The sequence below is a fragment of the Canis lupus genome, chromosome 35, assembly GCF_003254725.2.
Source record: "Canis lupus dingo isolate Sandy chromosome 35, ASM325472v2, whole genome shotgun sequence".
Classification (NCBI taxonomy): Eukaryota; Metazoa; Chordata; class Mammalia; order Carnivora; family Canidae; genus Canis; species Canis lupus.
The window spans coordinates 25,714,667-25,737,323 of record NC_064277.1 but is presented as its reverse complement, the minus strand read 5'-3'; the positions used below and the strand labels follow the sequence as shown (position 1 = coordinate 25,737,323).

The 22,657-nt window shown below is 44.0% G+C and overlaps 1 protein-coding gene and 1 pseudogene across 9 annotated transcripts; one reads left to right on the top strand and one right to left on the bottom strand.

The window, feature by feature from the left end:
- The first annotated feature begins 554 nt into the window (after positions 1-554).
- Positions 555-22,337, top strand: ZSCAN23 (zinc finger and SCAN domain containing 23). Of its 9 annotated transcripts, none has more exons than XR_007408330.1 (7): positions 833-1,102; positions 6,448-6,917; positions 7,134-7,281; positions 7,637-8,262; positions 12,161-12,362; positions 12,477-12,669; positions 14,734-14,872. XR_007408330.1 is itself a non-coding variant. In XM_035710652.2 (5 exons), the coding sequence occupies exons 2-5, from the start codon at positions 6,525-6,527 to the stop codon at positions 10,864-10,866; spliced, it is 1,257 nt and encodes a 418-aa protein (XP_035566545.1). In that variant the 5' UTR covers positions 555-665; positions 6,448-6,524; the 3' UTR covers positions 10,867-10,917. The 9 variants fall into 9 exon arrangements, 5 of the variants coding, with proteins under 5 accessions (XP_035566545.1, XP_048961846.1, XP_048961845.1 ...); XR_007408331.1 differs by having other exon boundaries at positions 12,477-12,659; positions 14,734-14,869; XR_007408332.1 differs by lacking the exons at positions 12,161-12,362; positions 12,477-12,669 and adding an exon at positions 16,098-22,337 and having other exon boundaries at positions 834-1,102; positions 14,734-14,877.
- LOC118353402 (60S ribosomal protein L4-like) lies at positions 18,232-19,254 on the bottom strand (annotated as a pseudogene).
- Positions 22,338-22,657: the final 320 nt, after the last annotated feature.

Genomic DNA, 22,657 nt, shown 5'->3' with positions numbered 1-22,657 from the left:
TAAAAAGAAAGAATTCATTCAAATTAAGTACTCTATGTTTGTTTTAATTTTTATTTATGATAGTCACACAGAGAGAGAGAGAGAGAGGCAGAGACACAGGCAGAGGGAGAAGCAGGCTCCATGCACCGGGAGCCCAACGTGGGATTCGATCCCGGGTCTCCAGGATCGCGCCCTGGGCCAAAGGCAGGCGCCAAACCGCTGCGCCACCCAGGGATCCCTGTACTCTATGTTTTTGTATTTGAATTGGAAACATTCTATAAAATCCTAAAGAAAATAGGAATTATTGATAGGGCCTACAAGCAAGTAATGCGGGTCAGTTTCCTCTTCTGTTAAATGGGGATTACTGTACCTAACTTACAGGGTTGCTATTTAGAATGAGTGAGTTAACGTGTGCAAAACACTAAGTCGGCCGTTACTACATTTGCCCGCCTGGGGGGCTCCGTGCCACCCAGGCCCTCACTCCACCTGGGGAGGAGACTCAGAGGCGATCACAGAGGCGCGAGGCCTCCGAGCTTGCTAGAGCGAACGCGGCCGGAACTGCTGTCCCTGGGAGGCGGGCCGCGGGAAGCACTTCCGGGCTGCCCCGTTGGCTGCGTGGGCTGCGGTTGTCAAGGACTCGGAGGTGGAGCGGTCTGGCCGACGGCCTCTCGTCCCACGGATGCCCGGTGAGCTTCGAAGTCCGGCTACGCCAGGGCCTTGGGAGGGGCGGGGCTGGGGTGTGAGGCGGGGGCCGAGGGGTCCCGGCGGACGGGGCGGCGGCGGCGGCGCCTGGACCCATTATCGCCACACCCTCCCCCCTCCCTCCTCGCCCGGCCCCTCCCCTCTGTCCCTTTCCAGCTCGTCCACCGGTTCGCTGACCTAGTTCGCTCGCTGACCTGGTTCCCGGGCCGCTTCGCGCCCGCCCTGTCCGTGTCGTGGGACAGTGTTTGTGTTTTGCCGCGGCCGGCAGTTCTGCTGGGGACTTGCTTGAAGCAATGAGCAGGGGTCGTTTCAGCCTGTGCCGCAGCCTCTCGTGGTCTGGCTCACAGCCGGCGCAGGCTCTCGCCTTCTGTTGGGTTTTGTTTTTTTCCGGCGGCTTTAAATAGCAGTTACTATGTTCCAGGTAGGCATTGTTGAAAGCGCACGTATTAGCATATTTACTTCCCATAACTCTAGGAGGTAGGCACTGCTATGATGTAAGCCCCCTTGCCCCCCTTTTTAACATCGAGAAAGAAAATCAGGTCAAGTAACTTTGCTAGGGTCAGGGCTGTAGTCAGCTTGCAAATCCAGGCTGTCTGGCACCAGGGTCTGTTTCTTAAACCTTTTGCTCTCTCTGTTGATTCTGCTCTCTTTCTGGATTAGCTTTCCAGCCACAACCCAGGAGGTTACTTCTCTTGTTTGAATCTGATCCTGCACCTTTTGGACCTCAGGAGACCTAGTCTTCTAGCTAGGATTTAAAATTGCAGAAGAGGGATCCCTGGGTGGCGCAGCAGGTTAGCTCCTGCCTTTGGCCCAGGGCGCGATCCTGGAGACCCGGGATCGAATCCCACATCAGGCTCCCGGTGCATGGAGCCTGCTTCTCCCTCTGCCTGTGTCTCTGCCTCTCTCTCTCTCTCTCTCTCTCTCTCTCTGTCTCTCTGTTACTATCATAAATAAATAAAAAATTAAAAAAAAAAGAAGACTAAAATTGCAGAAGAATAGATCTGAAGACTTGAATGTCTTGCAGAATATGTCTGCAAACTTGATGAAACAGCGATTTCATTTGTGTGTTCACCTGTGTGGTACCCACATTTCGCCACCCACATACCCATGCTGTGCTTTGGGAAGTAGAAAACATTACAGTCTTGGCTGCTAGGGTAGGTAGCAGCTTTTTTTTTTTTTTTTTTTTTTTTTTTTTTTTTTTTTTTTTTTATTTATGATAGTCACAGAGAGAGAGCGAGAGAGAGAGAGGCAGAGACATAGGCAGAGGGAGAAGCAGGCTCCATGCACCGGGAGCCTGATGTGGGATTCGATCCCGGGTCTCCAAGATCGCGCCCTGGGCCAAAGGCAGGCGCCAAACCGCTGGTAGCAGCTATTGATTAAGCCACCTTAAACCAAAAATTGTACATTATCTCTTTAGAAGGTAGTTGATTTGAAGCTTATTAAGTGCCAGGTTTTGTGCAAAATCCTTTTATATGCATTATCTCATTTAATACTCTTGCACAACTTTACAAAGTAGTTGTCCTCGTTTTGTAAGAGAGATTGAAGGTCAGAAAAATCCATCAGGAAACTTGCCTGGAATCACATTGTTCATAAGTCAGGATTCATAACCAGATCTGCTACCTCATACTACCTTCTACTTACTTCAGATAAACAGGAAACATAAGAGGTGTGTGTGTGTGTGTGTGTGTACACACACACATTCACGCCTCTGAGATTGAAGATAAAGAGAAAGTCCAAAGGATCCATTCTTATCTATAACAGTATCTACTTCTGGAGAGTAGAGCTTGATGAAGGAATTTATTCTGTACATTCTGGATTTTTTTAAATATGAGAAATAACTGCAAGATAGTGACTTGAGGGAAAAGAAAAGGTTCATAATAGAAGAGCTGGGAGGAGGAGGGGATGGACTGGAGTGTATGGGGAAGACCTCAGAGGATTTGAGAGTCAGATCAATGTGCTGAGTTTGGATAGGGTTTGAATAAGTACAGAAAGCAAGACCACAGACATGGAACAGGGAAGAGGAAGGCCTGATTAAAGAGCAGTGAGAAGGAAAGCCTAAATGGAGTTGGCAGTTTTTGCATGTGGAATAGAGAAAACAAGAATGTGGCCCAACAATTGAGCTGTGACTGGTCTTAAACCAAGCTTGAGGGTTTGAGGATATGTCCGGTAAGTAGTGGGCGGTCTCAGATGGTGACAGAGAGAGAAGAGTGTGGGGATGAATCCAGTAAGTGGTGGGGACCTTGGATGGTGACATCATGGGGGGAATGTGGGCATGTGTCCAGTAGTTACTGGGCACATTGGCTGGCGACATCAGAGGGGAGTGTGGGATTGCATCTTGTAAGTAGTGGGAGCATTGGATGGTGACATCAGAGGGGAGAGTGTGTGGATGCGTCCAGTAAGTAGTGGGAGCCTTTGAAGGTGACAGAGGCAAGAGTGTAGCATGTGTCCAGTAAGTAGTGGGGGCCTTGGATGGTGACATCAGAGGGAGAAGTGTGGGGATGAGTCCAGTAAGTGGTAGAACCTTGGATGATGACATCAGAAGGGAGAGTGTGGGCATGTGTTCAGTAAGTGGTGGGGGCCTTGGATGGTGACATCAGAGGAGAGAGTGTGGGGAGGCATTATGATAGAGACATTTGTATTGCATGCTGCTTTGTCTTAACCTCTATCCCTGTTGGTAAAGAACATTTCTCTCTGAGAGTCTTGGTAGATTTTGAAGTATTGATCTTGCTGAGGCTCTAGGAAAAACTAGCTTTAAAATGCTGATGTTGGGCAGCCTGGGTGGCTCAGCGGTTTAAGCGCCTGCCTTCTGCCCAGGGTGTGATCCTGGAGTCCCAGGATGGAGTCCCACGTCAGACTCCCTGCATGGAGCCTGCTCCTCCCTCTGCCTGTGTCTCTGCCTCTCTCTCTGTGTGTGTCTATCATGAATAAATAAATAAAACCTTTAAAAATTTTTTAAAAAATAAAAAATAAATAAAATGCTGATGTAAAAATAAAATAAAATGCTGATGTGCTTCTTTTTTTAACTGTGAGAGATTATTATGCTAATTATATTCCTGACCTGTTTCCGAGGCCCCAATGATGTAGGATGATTTTTCAACATAACAATGATGGAAAGTGATAGATGTTCAATGCTACTTCAAATTTTGAGTTTTGATCTTCTCGAGTTGTTTACAAGAAACAATTGATAGACTTAAAACCATTCTGTACCTGTACAACCATTCTGGTTTTCACTTTCAGTACAATATTCAATAAACTACATGAGATTTTCAACATTTAATTACCAAATAGGATATGTGTTAGATGATTTTGCCCAATCGTAGGCTAATGTAAGTGTTCTGAACACATTTACTGTAGGTGACGCTAAGCTATGATGTTTGGTAGGTTAAGTGTATTCAGTGCATTTTCAACTTGTGATATTTTCAACTTTGATGGGTTTATGAGGACATAATCCCATTGTAAGTCAAGGAAGACCTGTACAATGGGGTGGTGAACCTAAACAATATTAAAAACTATATGTTTGTGACTGGGAGGCTAGGGTTATAAAACACTTGGGAAGCATTTTAGAGGCACTGGGTTCGAAAAGGAGCTAAGATGTGCTAGGGTCATGACTATCAATGAAGCCAGAAATGTCAGAAATTTGTGGAGGAGGATTATGTTTGCAGATTAAATATAACTAATAATGGCAATATAGATTTAACTTTGTGGTTGTAGTGTGACCTGTATTCAGTTGTAATTTAAATATGCTCCTAGTTTTTTTTTAATTTTTTTAAAGATTTTTTATTTATTCATAGAGACACAGAGCGAGAGAGAGGCAGAGACACAGGCAGAGGGAGAAGCAGGCTCCATGCAAAGAGCCTGACATGGGATTCGATCCTGGGTCTCCAGGATCATGCTCTGGGCTGCAGGTGGCGCTAAACCCCTGCGCCACCGGGGAGCCCCCCACCCCCTAACCCCCAACCCCCCCACCCCACTCCTAGTTTTTTTATTTTGTGATACATGCCAATGCCTAAGAATAGTGTTGGGATATACACACACACACACACACACACACACACATATATGTATGTATGGATATATATATATATACACACACACACACACATATATATATATATTTTAAAGATTTGTTTATATGAGAGAGGAGGGGGTTTGGGGGAGCACAGGGAGAGAGAATCTCAAGCAGACTCCCTGCTGAGTTTGAAGCCCAATGCAGGGCCCAATCCCAGGACTCTGAGATCAGGACCTGAGCTGAAACCAACGGTTGGATGCTTAACTGACTGTGTCACCCAGTTGCCCCAGTATTTACAGTGAATTTTAATAATTTTACTTAAATGTGGAAACTTTTTATTTTTATTTATTTATTTATTTTTTTATTTTTTTTAAATGTGGAAACTTTTTAAAGCTGTATATCATGACTTGTGGATCATGAAATCTATGTGGTCAGCTGTGAGCAGGGTTTTTTGTTTTGGGGTTTCAAAAAAGAATTTAATAGTATATATGATGTAATTCAGGATACATAGTGTTTTGTGAAATTATTATTTTAGCTATTTGTGTGTGTGTGTGGGGGGGGGGGTACCTCACTCATGTGCAAACATGCATTCCTGTGCATGTATACATACATGCTCTGGGTCTCAATGTAAAAATTTTTTGTTTCGATATAAAATATTTCTGAGAGTCCTGGTCAAAAAAGTTTGAAAGCCTCTGCCAAAACATGATCCTTTGAAATCACTTGGTTTATATAATATTCTTTCAGAAAATTGCTTTCATTAATTACTCTCATGGTTAAGATTTTACCATAAGTTTTACGTGGTCATAGACATTTGTCTCTTTACGTGCTCTAATTTTCTTTTACACACGGTTGCCATTCTCCATCCTCAATATTCAAAGAGAAAACAGTTTTCAGAAAATTAAAGAACAAGAAACAGCTCAAACTCTACCTCTGTTTTAAAATATCAGAACCAGTATTTCTTTCATTTTAATATCTCTGAGTCAAGAACAGTTCAAGAGCATTTTTTTTTTTTGCCATAATGTTTTGACCGCTAGGATTCATTAAATCTTTCAACAACATTTATAAGGAAAATAATAATATTGGTAATTTATAATACTTGAGAATATCCCAAGCTCCCAGCTTCTTGTGCTCTTTATCCATGGTCTTACTTGATCTCTATATCCACCTACAAAGATAGGTCAGCAGAGGTTGTGCCTGGAGGACCAGGTCTCCATCCGTATTTCTCCCACCCCACACGGACCTCGCTCCTCCACACCCCACCTGACTGCAAGGATGGAGCCTTTCTCCTCATTCTGTCTTTTTATCTTTTTTTGCTTTCTCTCTCTTCTCCATTTTGTTTCCCTTTGCTCCTATTCTTAGTGTCCTCTGTGACCCCTTGGCACCAAAACGTTGGTTTACCTCCAACTGAAAACTTAACTCCGAGTCCAGTATCTTGCCATTGAAATGGAAGCCTAGTATGTTCCCGCTGATTTGTTTGAGCTGATTCATTCATGATGATCAGAATGGTCCCTTCCTTCAATAAAACTCTGTGTGTGTGTGTGTGTGTGTGTCTGTCTGTCTGTCTGTTGGGATAGGGTGGGTGTTCTATTTCCCTTCCCATATCACCTGCATCAGAATTTTTGTAGTCCTTACTGTTACTCATGCATTCAGAGTTTTTCACTAGACAGTGACTGCTTTTGGTACAAGTACTCCCTGTGCCTGCCAGCAGAAAAGATTTTCTATATTTTAATATTTTTTTCTCTGCAATTACTTTATAGATTTTGGGATTTCTAGGAGAAAAGATCAAAAAGGCATCATCGAGCATAGACTCTTTTCCTGAATAGTTAAGCCTAAAATGGCCACAGCCTTGGCCCTTCAGACTCCAGAGATGCAGGAGGGACATCTGGCAGTAAAGGTAGAAGAACAAGAGGGGGATAACCCTCATACAAGAGAGATCTTCCGTAGACGCTTCAGGCAGTTCTGCTACCAGGAGACCCCTGGGCCCCGAGAGGCCCTCACCCGGCTCTGGGAGCTGTGCCGACACTGGCTGCGCCCCGAGACCCACAGCAAGGAGCAGATCCTGGAGCTGCTGGTGCTGGAGCAGTTCCTGACCATCCTGCCTGAGGAGCTCCAGGCCTGGGTGCGGGAGCAGCACCCCGAGAGCGGGGATGAGGTGGTGGCCGTGCTGGAGGACCTGGAGAGGGAGCTGGACGAGCCAGGAGAACAGGTGGAAGATAGGAAAACAGAGGTTTGTACCTACAGGGAGAGTGTGGGTTTCAGTGCAGCAAGAGGAAGAGGAGGATTTCTTTGTTCCTGATGGGGTGTGTTGTGGGTACTCTATCTCTCTGCCTTCTCCTCTTTGCCAGTTTCTTGGTCCTTCCTTTCCTGTGCAGTGGACCTGAGATGGCTCCCTTACAGTGTCTTCTCTGATATTTGATTCCTAACTGTCCTTAATTTCCATCAGGTCCTAACTTATGTCTGTGAACAGGGAGAGTTTGTGAAGGAGAAAGCATCCCGGGGAACAGCCCACGAGGTGTCAGGTGGCCGGCTCCAAACCTTGGAAGAGCTGCATCAGTGCAATTCTCGAGAGATGTGCCCGGTTCAGGAGATCGGTGAGGATTAGAGTTTCCTCAGGAGGCCTTCCTCACTCCCCGAGTGTCTATCAGTTCAGCACCTCTGTTCCATGTCTGCTGTGTGCCAGGCAGTGTGCTTGGTTTTAGGGATACTGTGACAGGCAGGGGAGACATGCTCCTTGCCCTCAGGAAGTCTGCAGCCTGGTGGGAGAGGCAGACAGTCACAGCAGTTATGGTTCCGTGAGTTTTCTCCCTGGGGGCTGGGCATCATTGTTTACCCAGGGACAGTAAACAGAAACCATGGTTATTTGTCTCCTGCCACCTACTCTCCTGGCTGTTTTTTCCCATTTTCCTTTGGAAACATAACATTTATGTGATCTACTTATTATTTCAGGTGACGGGGCTGGGACTTGGAATGTGGAGTTAACTCCAAAGAGGGAGCTTTCTAAAGAAATGAAATCTCTTGTGGAAGCACCTGAAAAATCGAATGATGATATTATTCAGACGCCTGAATGTGGAGACACCTGTGACCATGAGGGCAGATTGGAAAGGCAGCGGGTGAGCTCTTCAGTGGAAAGACCCTATATCTGTGGTGAATGTGGGAAGAGCTTCACCCAGAATTCCATCCTTATCGAGCACCAGAGAACACACACAGGCGAGAAGCCCTACGAGTGCGAGGAGTGTGGACGGGCCTTTGGGCAGCGGTCAGGCCTGTTTCAGCACCAGAGACTCCACACTGGGGAGAAGCGCTACCAGTGCAGCATCTGTGGCAAAGCCTTCAGCCAGAATGCGGGGCTTTTCCATCACCTCCGGATCCACACGGGGGAGAAGCCCTTCCAGTGTGGTCAGTGCAGTAAGAGCTTTAGTCGACGCTCTGTCCTCAGTAAGCATCAAAGGATTCACTCTGGGGAGAGGCCTTACGAATGTGAAGAATGTGGCAAGAACTTCATTTATCAATGCAACCTCATTCAGCACCGGAAAGTGCACCCTCTGCTGAGTCCAGCCAGCCCCTTGGAACAGGTAGGGCAACATTTCCTGACATCAGACCACTAGGCAAGGTTGCAGGGGGGGGGTTCTCACTTTGTCCCTGAGTAAGGTAATAGTAAAAAGTAGTGTAATCCTCTCGAGTAGGAAGCTCCTAGGAGAGCCAGTGAAATTGTATTTTTCTGCTGAGAGAAGTGTTAATATCGTAAGTACCTCTGTCAGGTTTTCTGGGGTCAACAGCATCCACAGTTTGCAGTACTGAACATTGTTGTGTTGACTCAATCAACACAGTCTTCAGTCTCACACACACCTGTGCAAAAAGTTTTCTAGGTGTGCTTCAGGAAGCCTTCTTCATTCTGGTTCTAGGAAACTTTTTAAAAGTTTTTAAAAATTAAATGCTGCCTGAACACAAAATTATGTTAAAAGTAGTTCACTCACTGAGAATTTAAAAACTAATTGAAAAGTAATTGCAGTGAAATATATAAACTATTTGGCTATTTTCTGTTTTCATTAAGGTATGATAAAATTATCATACCTTTCTGACCTGCAGCAGGGGGGCAGATGAATTGTCCCATAGACATACACAAAGCTTTTCCCTATGGAAGCGCTCTGTAGCATTTCAGTAACTCAGCCTCCGGATAGGGTCCAAGGAATTGAACAATCATATGTTACTAGTAGCTCAGTGGCTAGACGTAGCAGACATTGCCTGAGATATTCAATTGGCACAGGCCAAGAAACTTAGCTAAAAATCTGGTTATCTCGTTTCTGATCTTTGTTATGAAAATATAGGCCTCTGTATTTTTCCTGTGACTTACAAGCGTTTTCAGTTTTTGCTTTCTTTAACCCCTAGTTATGGATATTTTCAAATACATAAAAAAGGAGAAAAGTATGATCAGTCTTCCTTGTTGTTGGCTTTTTATAAGCTCCATGCTTCTCAGCACTACCTATTGATTATCACCAAGGTCATGCATTAAAAAAAACTTCTTTCCCCTAAAGTAACTGAGTGTTTACTTTATACTAAGCCCAGAACACAAAGAAATGGAAACTCTCTGGTGATGACAATCTGAAGTACCAAATACGCCTTAATAATAGAAACACTGTAAGGGCCCTCAGAGATCACTTCTGCGCCCCCTTGTATGATTGATATAGAAATGGAGGTTCTGGGAAGCAACTGTAAGATCATACAGATAGCTAATTAATGAAGCTGGAGCTAGACCTCTGTCTCCTAATTCCCAGTGCTCTTTCCATTAAGCCACTGGAAGCATTTTATCTCCAAATAGAAATTACTAGTAAATGGAACTTACAAGATTTAGAAGGCACTGAGGCTTTGCTTTTGTAGCTCAACAAAGCCTCCCATCTGTGTGTTTTAGTAAATGCACAGCTCCTCTATTCAGTTCCAGGAAAGACTCACCACTTATCCCTCACTTGGGGCATTTTATTTTTAAGTAATCTATATACCTCAAATATGGGCCTTGAACTCACAACCCCAAGATCAAGAGTTACACACTTCACTGACTTGAAACAGCAGGCAACCTGATTATTTTTAACTTTTAAATTTTAATTTACTTAGCCAGAGTTTTCAAGAAAAATAACTCATTCTTCATCCAGTTCAAGTATCAGAACAACATTAAAAAGGGAGCCTATCTTTGACCTTATAGATAGCCATTTTCCTAGTATCTTATGTATCCTCAGTGTTTATGTAAATACAAGAAAATGTTAGTATATATAACCTTATTTCCTTTCTTTACACAGAAAGATGATATACTCTAGACCTTTCTGTGTTCATGAAACAGTAGTCTTTAGAGTAACAGAGCTTTCTCGTTCTGTTTGCTAGTGGGGACAGTATTTGATTTATTGGTGCTCTTGCAGTTTGACACACTCCCGTAGATGCACAATCACTACTTTACAATGTCACAGATTGTTTCATTCTTTTCCCAAATTTGGTTCAAGCCAAACCATTTAAAAGCTAACAACTTCCACATGAGCTAGGAAATAGGGTTTGAGTAACTAAAGTTGCACCTAATTCTTCTACAGAGAAATGCAGAAGTGATGGGGTGATTTTCAGTCTTGTGTATTTGGCTCTATTATAAATCCTTATTTATAATATTTCAAACCATTTCTGTCACCATTTGTGGCTAATTGCAGGTCTTTCCCCAAATCTTAAATTTTCTCAAGAGTGTATTTTACTGTGTCTCGAGCTTAAATGATTTCCAAAAGTGATACATGTGGATTTTAAAGTGAAGGAAAATATAGTAGACTTAAGTTTGAAATAAAATCTACTTCTCAAATAAATATATATTCCATATAGTAATATAATACATATACAATTATAACCTGAGTTCATAAATATCTTAAATGTATCTGCATATACTGAAGCAGCATATTTGGATAATTCTGCTATATCAGCTCTTAAAAGATTTAAAATATGAACAGATCAGAATTTTAAAGAATGTATTTCTAATGGATTGTTTTTACACCTGCAGTTGAGGATTGGATGTTTGGTTTGGTTTGTGCTTGTCTTTTTGTTTTTGTTTTTTTGTTTTTTCACAGCTTCTCAAAAATTCTAAATTTTCTCAACAACTGATGAAATACCAAGAAACAAAAGATGTTATATATGCTGTACAGATATGTGCCACTTAGAATGCAGTGATGGTTAACGTGATTAAAATTACTTACAGTTCACTAAACTAACTTTACTTGTTTCTGATACTAATTGTGCTAATTCTCTTATCTGGGATGCATATTTGTCATTCGCTGAAAACTAATGTTTGATGTGGCCTGTAGACAATGGCATGCAGATCCTGGCTATTCTGTGATTATTCCAGCCTTCCTGGCCAGAAGTTCTTGCTTGTGTCCCTTTTACATTCCTAAATTACCCTCGCTTCTCTCTCTTCTTTCTCTACCCTGGCTCTTTTTATTCAACCCACGAAGTCTCTGGCAGTGATCTCCATTAAGCCAGCAACCATCTATCCGTATGCTTTTGAAAGTCTAATCTGAAAGCGTAGTCAGTTTTACAGCTGAGCAAGGTATAAAAAATACTGACTGAAATCCAATTAAAAAGCCTGTTGGTTCTTGAGGGATAGTCCAGGACCCCTCTGAACACTGCTGGGAGACTGGACACTGTAAGGAAAAAAATGGCTGAGAATTTTGCAACTAACACCTATCTAGAGATGTAGATAAGAGCCCTAAAGATTCTTTCACTGTAATTTTTATTTGAAGGTCAAGACACAAGGAGAACCAAGTCTCTGTCCACATTTTGTATTTGGAAATGACTCCTATTTTCTGTATCTGACAATACTTTTCCTTTAAAAATTATTATTTATAGTGGAAGACTGTTTTATACTTTTCCAGTAAGACAAAGACAAAATCTCTGAGGAGATTTTAAAATAAAAGTATACCTAAAGTCAAGGTAGCTGGGTGGCTCAGTTGGTTAAACGTCTGCCTTTGGCTTGGGTCATCTCAGGGTCCTGGGGTTGAGCCTTGCATCTGGCTCCCTGCTCAGTAAGGAGCCTGTTTCTCCCTCTGCTGCTCCCCCTGCTTGTGCTTGCTCTCTCTCTCAAATAAAATCTTTTTTTAAAAGTTTATCTAAAGTCAAAATTATAAAATATGAAGTATTTTTCTCAGGAGCAATTTTGAAATATAAAGTCTGTACCAGTATACATGTGTGTCTGTGGTTCAATGTTAATTTAAGTTAGAAGTTGAGAGAAAAGTAAGGGTGTCTGTGTGGCTTAGTCAGTTAGGCGGCTGCCTTCCACTGGGTCATGATCCTGGGCTCCTATCTTTATAATACCTTTTACTAGAGATCCCTTTGTCTCTGTTAGTCCACTTGTCTTAACAGTGAAAACAGTCCCACTGCTCTTCACTCCTTACTCATTTTGGTGCTTTACATAAGAAAGAGAAGAGCACAGTGTATAAATTACTGACTTTTTTTTAGGTCTCTGGACCCACACCCAGTTTTCCATGCCAGCATCTCAGCTCTTTGATGAAGCCACTGTTTTTGAATATATACCTGTGTTAGAACCCCCTGCGCTGTTTGAACTGCAGTTTCCTGGGCACTACCCCAGACTGGCTGAATGTTTCTGAGGGCAGAACCTGGGAGTATTTTAGCTAGTTTATCAGTGGCTCTCAGACATAAGGTAATCATATATATAATTTATTGCCCAATTTGGGACACTTGAGAATGAAAGGGACAGTTACTAATTTCACCCAGATAAGAGGCCTAAATCAGCATGTGTGGTCTTCCCACTTAGGACTTTTCCAGCTGAGGAGATAGAAAATGAGATAGAAGCAGAAAGAAGTCCATGTTCTCATGAGAGCAAAGGTAGAACATCTATGAAGGAAGCGATGGGAGATTTAGATGAAGCCACCTAGACCAGGGTCACCACCAATTGCCTGGTTTGAAATAATCCCTGTTAATGCATCTATTGGATTAGGTAAGAAAGGGTGAGTATGCCTACAAAAAACACCCAAAAAGGATCCCCTCAAAACACAAACAACAAAGCTGTTAATACAGGTAGTCACCTAATGTGAACCTGTTGAGAGAAGGGTTTACCAGACAAGGGTGACATTTCAGAAGCATAAGGGCCGTTCAGTGCATAGGGACTATGGACTAGTATGGGATGTGCACTTTCAAACTGTAGAGGGAAGATGGGACAGTAGGGCACTAGATGGGAACCTTGAAGGAGTAAAGCAGAAGGTGAGCCATTTTAAGAAGTAGCTCGGATGAATGGGGACCAGATCCTGTGCCAAGTAGCTTCCTGAGTTACTATAACTGAGCCACTTACTTCGCTGCGGCCAGCACGGACGCTGCCCCCCTGCCGCAGGCCCGTGTGCCGTTGTGTTCCCGAGGGTAGGGTGGGGTAGGGGTAGGGGTAGGGGTAGGGGGTGGTATCCTCCTAGCTTTCTGCCAGCCCAGTAGTCAGGGATCTGATGCGGTTCCGTTACTCAGAAGGACCCAAGTTGTGTGAACAAGGCTGCAGACAATGAAGAGCAAGCCAGCCTTGCTCCGGGGGCTGCTGATTACTGCTTCTGGCCCGGGGGGCAGAGTGGACTGTTATCTGGACAGCGGGCATCTTCAGGGACCCTGCGGGCAGGACCTCCAACGACCAGGGGCCCGGTGTCCTCAATGGAGTAGAGAGACCTGGGCCCAGGCACCAGGGCTGCCGGACACCAGGCCAACCCGCCTTCCCGAGCGGTTCCGAGCCCACCGCGCCAGCGAGGCCCCGCTGCGGGTGGGAGCCAACTAACCACTGAGATGACGGGCCCTCTAACTTCCTAGAGAGGCGGCGAGGAGCCGGCGGAGGCGCGCTCGGGGGTCGTGACGCACTTCCGGTCTTGCGGGCGCCGCGGCCCCAGGGCGCCCCTTCCGTCGCGGGTGCGGGCGTGGGCGTGGGCGGGAGGCTGGTTCTCCGCCCGCGGGCGGGATGGCTATAGCCTGGACCCCCAAGACCTGGGCGGCCTTGGCGGACACAGGCGCTGCGCAGCGCTGGTGTGGTCCGCAGGTGGTGGTTTTGCCGGAGGACTAGTGAGAAATCCTGGGGAATGATCGTGGGATTGCATGTAGTGCTGGGGAGGCTCTCGCTGAAATACGGCAGCGTGACCTGCACGATGTCGAGGAGCCCAGGGCAGCGCCTCGTGAGCTCCTATGGCCAAGAACGGGTCCACAGGTAGCACGGCCGTCTGTTGGGCGCCGTGCGTGCCTTAAGCACCGGAACAGACATTACCGTGTGATGAGGAAACTCTTACAGTATAGTGTAAGTGCCTCAGGGAAGTAAGCTTCATATAGGCCTTGGGAGGCGGGCAGGGGCGAGTTAGAGGTCACCCCCCTGAAGCCATTAGAGCTGCCTCTCAATAGGAGGCAGACGGCGAAGAGGAAAGAAATGGCCCTTAGGGGATTGATTGTGGGTGACAGATGAGAAAATTGAAATGAAAGGCGGGTGTGGTGTAGCTGGGGCCCAGAGGAAAGTAGTAATAACTGGGTATGCCAAGGGCCCTAAACATTGAAAGGCACTGTGCTGCTCCACGTTTAATGTAACAGCTCATACATTTAACGTACAGCAGTGCAGCCGCCTTGCAGAAGAGTCCAGGCCGAGGGCTGCAGCTGTGCCAGTTATGCTCATCAGTATGCTGGCAGTATCTAGGCACCCGGTGAACTGTGGCATCCACGGTAGATGGGAAGGTCTACTCTACAGACAGCTTAGTAATATAATCCTACTAGGCTACTAGGAATATTCTAGAAGCATTGTGGTAAATGAATTGGAATGGGGCAAGACTAGAAGCTAGAGAAGAGATGTGCTGTTGTCACAGAAAGAACCAATACTATAACTTGGTGAAAGGCCTCCATGTTCAGCTTGGAGTCTGCTTGTCCCTCTCCCTGTTTCTCCCCTGTTCACCCTCTCAAATAAATATAATCTTTAGAAAAAATAATAAAGCAAAATATAGCCAGGGATAATTAGTTTTTTTAATTAGATGATTAGGTGAATGAATATGCCATTTTTTTCTAAATAGGTGCCACACCCAGGATGGAACCCAATGCAGGGCTTGAATTTAAAATGCTGAGATCAAGAGTCCGATGCTTAACTGACTGACCCATCCAGGTGCCCCGTGAATGTGCCATTTTAAAAGAGATGGGGGAAGGAAGGAGTGAGGTAGGTAGGTAATTTTGGAGGAGACATTGATTATGGGGGAAAAATGAGTTAATTTTGGTGGTGCTGAGATGCCTTTTTTTTTTTTTTAAGATTTATTTATTCATGAGAGAGACAGAGAGAGGCAGAAACATAGGCAGAGGGAGAAGCAGGCTCCCTACAGGGAGCCCGATGTGGGACTCAATCCCAGGACCCTGGGATCATGAGCTGAAGGCAAACACTCAACCACTGAGCCACCCAGGCATCCCAAGAGATGCTTTTAATACATGCAAGTGGAAGGGTCTGATACACCATTGGACTATAATGGTCTGGAGCTCCAAAGCAAGATTGGGATAAAAAAGAATCAGATTTAGGAGTTCTTAGGTGACAACATCTCACTTCTCAGATGCTACTACTGAATGGACAAGGTTGCCCAGCATGAAAATGGAATGAGAAGACGGCTGGGTCTCAACTTACGGTACCAGACATTTCTTGACAAGCTGAAGAAGGGCCATAAAGTAGACTTAAGAATGAGTTATGACAAGTGTTATATAATACATCCCGGGGATACCTGAGTGGCTCAGTGGTTGAGCGTCTGCCTTCTACTCAGAGTATGATCCCGGGTCTGGGGATGGAATTCCACATTGGGCTCCCCATGAGGGGCCTGCTTCTCTCATCTGTCTGTGCTCTCATAAGTAAATAAAATCTTAAAAAACAAAACAAAAACTCCCTGAGCACCAGGCATTGGTCTAAGCACTTTACAGAGACCAACTTATGGAAAACAGCCACAAGATTGCAGTTCCTTGTAAGACTGGGAGTGGCTAGCAGTGTTAGGTGCTGTAGGGGCATCTGATAAGTAAAGGACTGAAAAATATTCACTGGGTTTGTGTACAAAGGGGGCTTCAGTTTATTGACTTGGGACTCTTGACTCAAATTTGGGACACATTGACTGACATGCACACTGTTCTTTTTTAAAACTAAGAACGCCTTGGAACATATCTAGCACAATTCTTGGCAGACAGGTTGATTTGTAAATATAACTGACTAAACCTCTGACATGCAGCTTAAGCGGACAACTGTTTGCATTGTTTTTTCTTCGTTACCTGAATATTTTGTTATCTGAATATGCCACTGAAGTTTCTAGATCTAAAAGTTACTAGTATTGTTCTTTAATCCTAAAGTAATGTGTTTTGCATAATTTTATGACAGTATTCTAATGACAGTTTGTGTTCATTTTATCTTTTACAGAGCATCTCTACCTTCAAATCACTGGCTTGATCACAGCGATTCACTCTGACTAAATATGTTCTTTCTTTGGAGCTGATCTGTTAAGTGTTGTGTTATGTGTTATCATGAGCCTTAAGCTCCCCCTGCTGTTATAATGAGCCAATCTTCTGAGCAGTTTGCCCAGGAATGGATTCAATCCAGCCCTTCTGGGCTGCAGAAGAACAGAAGGAATGTGAGTAGCAGAATCTAACCTGCACAGAAGTGGTCCTTCTGACAGGATTTCTTCAGACGAAACTTAAGGCAGTTCTGCTGGGAGGATTCCTCTGGGCCTCAGAAGGCCAACTCCAGACCCTCTGCTGTCAGTGGCTAAGACCAGAGATGCACAGCAAGGAGCAGGGCTTGGACTTTCTCGAGCCAGGGCAGCTACTGACCACCCTGTGGGAGAGCTCCCAGCCCAGGTGCAGGAGCAGCCCAGGGGATAGGGAGGAGGCTGTTGCTGGACTTGGAAGGCTTGTCCAGGAAGCTGGATCATCCCAGACAAAAGGTGAGATAAGGAAGAAGTGATCTATCATCGGAAGGCAGGTATTCTCTCCAGAGAGAGAGAGATAAGAGATTTGTGATCTCCTCTCACATGTAGGGAGGGAAATTGTCAAGATGTATTGGCCAGGGACACCTGGGTCGCTCAGCGGTTGAGCGTCTGCCTTTGGTTCAAGGTATGATCCCAGTCCCAGGATCTAGTCCTGCATTGGACTCCCGGGGGGGGGGGGGGGGGGGGGGGGCTGCTTCTCCCTCTGTCTGTGTCTCTCATGAATAAATAAAATCTTAAAAAAAAAAATGTATTGGCCAGAGTTGTGTTCCCCTCCCTGTCCTTTTAATCCCTGCCCTTGGTCAAGGAAACCTCTGTTCTCCTAATCTATGTTCCCCATTGATATTGGGATTGAAGCTCTAGAACTCTCAGCATATAGCTCCCTGGTCAAATTTATCTCATTGTCCCTGGGTCCTAGTCCTCCTGCAGCAACAGGAAGGGACCCAGGGGCAAACAGCTTATGTGGCAGCAGCACAGGACTCACCCCAGAGTTGGCTCCAGCCAGAATGGGTCAGCTCACTTCTGAACCTTGGGAGCTGCACCCTGTTCAGGAGAAAGGTGAGGAGATCCCAACGGGGGAAAAGATAGGAAATGTCTTCTTGTGTTTTTCCAAACAAACCTCATCACTAACATTTTTCCCTACCTTTCACTTGCTCTTTTTTTCCACTTTTAACCTGTTCCTTTAAACACATTGTTTTCACCTTGTGATTCTTCCTTCACTTCTTTGACTAGAATTGTTGAAAATTCACTCCTATTGAATGGTTCAGTTCCTCCATTCTAACTTAATACTACCAACTTCCCTGATCCCTACCAACTTCCTCTTAACCCAGAGGCAGAACATTTTTTTTCATTGAAGCCAATAGAAAATGACTCAAAAGCTATGTGCAATACAAAAATTTCTAAATGTGCATTTTGAAAAAATTAGTACAGGAAACAAACCTAGTATTTTTATGTGCTTGTTAGAGAAGCACACGTATATGCTCAAATATAATCAGACTGAACATATCAACTGCCACTACTATTAAATTTAATAATACATTATGGACATATCCATAAGAGTTACATGTTATGCATACATATTGCTAGCATAAATTTTTTTCTTTTTTTGTTTTTAAAGATTTTTTTTAAGATTTTTATTTGTTTATTCACGAGACACACACACACATACGCACAGAGGCAGAGACAGAGGCAGAGGGAGAAGCAGGCTCCATGCAGGGAGCCTGACGTGGGACTTGATCCTGGGTCTCCAGGATCATGCCCTGGGCTGCAGGCAGCGCTAAACCGCTGAGCCACTGGGGCTGCCCAGATTTTATTCATGAGACACCGAGACATAGGCATAGGGAGAAGCAGGCTCCCCATAGGGAGCCCAATGCAGGATTGGATCCCAGGACTCTGGGATCATGCCCTGAACTGAAGGCAGACACTCAACCACTGAACCACCAGGCATCCCACTAACAGGTTTCATTTTATGGGTATCAAATTATTGTTATTTTTTGCCTTTGATCAGGTCTTTATTCAAAATTAGCTGTCCAAAATGGTTCAACTGTTAGAGAACAAACAAATTTAAGCTTATGCAGCAGGCTTCTTGTCTTCTGTGATGGGTTTCTTCCCTACAAGCTGCTTCTCAGCTACTGGTTTCTTGGTAGCTGTGGCCTTTTCCCACCAAACGTTCCTTCTGCTTCCAACACCAACATCCTTTTTTACTTTCTTCCCTAACACAGGCTTCTTGCCCAGAAACCCCTTCTCATCTGATTTGGCTTTTAAGGCTGCTGCTCTGGATTGTGACTCTTGCCCTCGCGAAGAATGATGTTCTGGCACGTGGTCTTTGTGTGCAGGTCTGGCTTCACTGTGATTCCTAGGTTTTTCAGTGGATTCCAGGCTTTAAGGTTTTTTCTTCTTCTTCTCCTTCCCTTTTTTTTTTTTTTTTTTTTTTTTAAGATTTATTTATTTGAAAGAGGGAGAGAAATGGGGGTATGGACAGGCAGAGGGAGAGAATCTTCAAGCAGATTCCCCACTGAGTGCAGAGCCCAACACAGGGCTCCATTCCACAATCCTGAGATCATGACGAGCCAAAATCAAGAGTTGGATGCTTTACCGACTGAGCCACCCAGACATCCGAGGCTTTAAGTTTCTTAAGAAGCAAAAACAGCCTCCTTGGTCTTCTTGTAGCCTTCAACTTTATCTTTAACCAACAAAGGAAGTTCAGGAACTTCCTCAGTACAATGACCTATAGACATGAGCAGTGCTGGAAAGGCTCATGCAGCCAGGGTAGAGCAGATAGCATTGTTGCTTCTGTGTTGTTTGCTTGGTACAAACGTGCAGCTCCCACAGCACATATTCCCAGAAGCACCCTGGCTATAATGGTGAGTCCCATCACCTTGTACCCTGGGAGGCCAGTACCCCAAGATGCAGCACTGGCTAGATGACCTGCTAATTCACATAGGGTCATCTGTTGTTTTTGCACAAGTTGGTGTGAACAGAGTTCACAATATTAGGTTGAATGGGAGCCTTGAGCACAGCAGGCAAGGTAACATTTTTGCCAAATGACCTCTTTTCAGAGTACACAAATATCAGTGGATGAGTACACACCATGAAGAGGAGAGGACTGCACTCCTCTCAACCCAGTGGCTCCTACGGGAAAAGCTCAAATTATTTTTTAACTAGCCATGGAGGGTTTTTAAGTTGCCTCTTTTTTCTTTCTTTTTTTACATACTACCAACTAAAAGCCACAAACTTTTTTTTTCTTTTTATTCTGGAAAAAGTACAAATCTATATAAAAAAATTGCATAATGAATCTCCATGAACCTGCCACCCAGCTTCAACATTATCAAATTATGACCATCTTATCTCATTTATAACTCATTGCCGTATTATTTTTTCCATATAATTTTGAAGTACATCTCAGATATATTTTTTCAAATGTAAATATTTCAATATATAGCTCAAAAGATGGATTCTTAGAGGTATGACTGAAAGACAGGAATTTATTTAACCATAATAGTATTATGACATGTATAAATATTAACAATAATCCTTTGATACCAAATTTCTAGTTGTCTCAATGATGTCATGAATTTTTAAATTTCTTTTGTTTTAGCTTATTTGTTTGAATTAGGATCCCAAGAAGAAAACATACTTTGGTTGATATATCTCTTAAGTTTTTTTTAATAGTTTCCTCTTCCTTATCTCCCCACTTGCAACTAACTTATTAAAAACATCAGGTTGGGGATCCCTGGGTGGCTCAGCGGTTTGGCGCCTGCCTTTGGCCCAGGGCACAATCCTGGAGTCCTGGGATCGAGTCCCGAGTCAGGCTCCTGGCATGGAGTCTGTGTCTCTACCTCTCTCTCTCTCTCTCTCTGTGTGTGTGTCTAATCATAAATAAATAAATAAATCTTTAAAAAAAAAAAAAAAACATCAGGTTGGGGGCGCCTGGCTGGCTCAGTCAGAGGAACCAGTGACTCCTGATCTTGGTGTCATGAGTTCAAGACTCATGTTGTAGGTAAAGATTACTTAAAATAAATAAACTGGGGATCCCTGGGTGGCTCAGTGGTTTAGCACCTGCCTTTGGCCCAGGGTGTATCTTGGAGTCACAGGATTGAGTCCTACATCAGGCTCCCTGCATAGAGCCTGCTTCTCCCTCTGCCTGTGTCTCTGCCTCTGTCTCTGTGTGTCTCTCATGAATAAATAAAATCTTAAAAAAAATAATAAAACAGCTGGTTGTGGACCTGGGGAACTCAGAAACATTAGGCATTTTACCTTTTAAGTAACATCTTGTAGAACTATTTGTCAATGTATTTGAGGTGCTCAGAGCCAAACCCCTGGGACTTTGTTACAGTCCTCCCTTCCTCTCTCTCAGACTTTCCTTAGAGCTCTCATGGTTTCTGCTGTTGGTTCTATAAACAATCTTTGTCTCCTCTCAGCCTTTGGTGGAGAAGTGAAAGGCAGTCCTGGCTGAGTCCCTCATGTCCTGGCAAGGTGGCCACCACAGAGTTTTGTTGCTAACTCATCACTTTCTTGTCCTTTTGGGGAGGTCAAGGCCAGGCCCCAACTTGGCTTGAAGGGACATTTTCAGAATTTTCTTCCTGTCACTGGAGTGTCTTTGCTTCTCATATTTCCCTAATAAACTTCTCAACTTAAAAAAATGTAGCAAAAAAAAAAAAGTAGCATATCTTCCACATCTTTTTCTGGTTAGTAGTTGAGAAATCAATTACAAATTGAAAATTCCCTGTAGACTATACCATTTAACCTAAGGAAATTTAATATTCTCAGGGAATCGTCTAACCAAGCCGTAATAGTAAACATGATCTGGTTATCTGTTGCTGCATAAAAAGCTACCCCAAAACAATGGCTTAGAAAGCCATCCCATGATGTTTTTGGCCAGGAATTTTGGAAGGGCTCAGCTGGGAGAGTCTTCCATTTCATCTGGCATCTTCTACTGGCACTTCATCTGGCAGCTGGGTTTTTCTGGAAAATCCAAGACAGTGCAGTGCCATGACCAGTGCACTGGGGACAGGGACAGGTAGAAAGATGGTCACAGGGCCTCCTTATTTGATGATTCCAGCAGGGCACTCAGACTTTTTCTGTGATGGCTCAGGTCTCCAAGAGCAGTTGTTCCAATGTTGGAGAGGATGTAGAGAAGGGGGAACCATCTTGCACTGTTGGTAAGAATGCAAACGGGTGCAGCCACTCCTCAAAAAGTTAAAAATAGAGCTACCCTATGACCTAGGAATTACACTTTTCGGTATTTACCCTAAAGATACAGATGTAGTGAAACGCCAGGACACCACCCCCAACATTCATAGCAGCAGTGTCCACAATAGCCAAACTGTGGAAGGAGCCTCGATGTCCTTTGAGAGATGAATGGATATATATACACATACACAATGGGATATTACTCAGCCATCAGAAAGGATGAATACCCACCATTTGCTTCCACGTGGATGGAACTAGAGGGTATTGTGTTGAGTGAAGTAAGTCAATCGGAGGACAATCATCATTATGGTTCCACTCATACAAGGAATATAAGAAATAGTAAAAGGGATGATAAGGGAAAAGAGGGGAACTGAGTGGGAAAAATTAGAGAGGGAGACAAACCATGAGAGACTCCTAATTTTGGGAAACAAACAAAGAGTTGTGGAAGGGGAGGTGGGAAGGGGATTGGGGTAACTGGGTGACGGGCACTGAGGAGGGCACTTGATGGAATGAGCACTGGGTGTTATATGTTAGCAAATTGAACTTCAACAAAAACAAATGGAAAAAAAAAAAACCAGTTGTTCCAGAAAACAAAAAGTGAAGGCTGCTGTTCTCTAAAAGGCTCAGGCTGGAAAACTTAAACAGCATCACTTTTGCTGTATTTTATTAGAGCAGTCATCAAATCGACTCAGACTTAAGGGAAAATGACATAGACCCCCAAATGACATTACCTCTTAATGGTAAAAGTGCTGACGAATTTGTAGCCATCTTTAATTTTCCAAAACAGCCTTGTCCACCCAGATTTAAAGCTTGGGGCAAAAATAATAATAAAGTTCCTTTGGGATTCTCTTTTTCTAAATAATTGTTCAACTTTTTCCTCCTTTTTTGCTTCCTTTCAACTTCCCTAAATACACCCAACATGATTACGAGCTAATCAAATGTATACGTTCATATTTTATACACAAAGTAAAGTGATCTTCTGACATTAGTTTCACCATTTATTTCCTGAGCCCTGGATCTCAAAGTCTGCTTTTTTTTTTCCCTCTTTTAGTAGTTAGAAGGCTCATCAAATTATCACAAGAAACACTCTCTTATAAATTAGCATTACCTGGTTTATAAAATGGCCAAATGTTAGGAATAAACTTGGACGGAAAGTGATGAATGAGTTTTCTGGAGATCCGTTTCTATACCTTTGGTGTCTGCTCTGCATCCCTACGTGCCTGGGTTTCCTCCCTGTAAACGACGGGGATGCTCTCCGTGCTTGGGGCTCTGCTGTGGCCACACACACCCCCGCGGCCCTCCT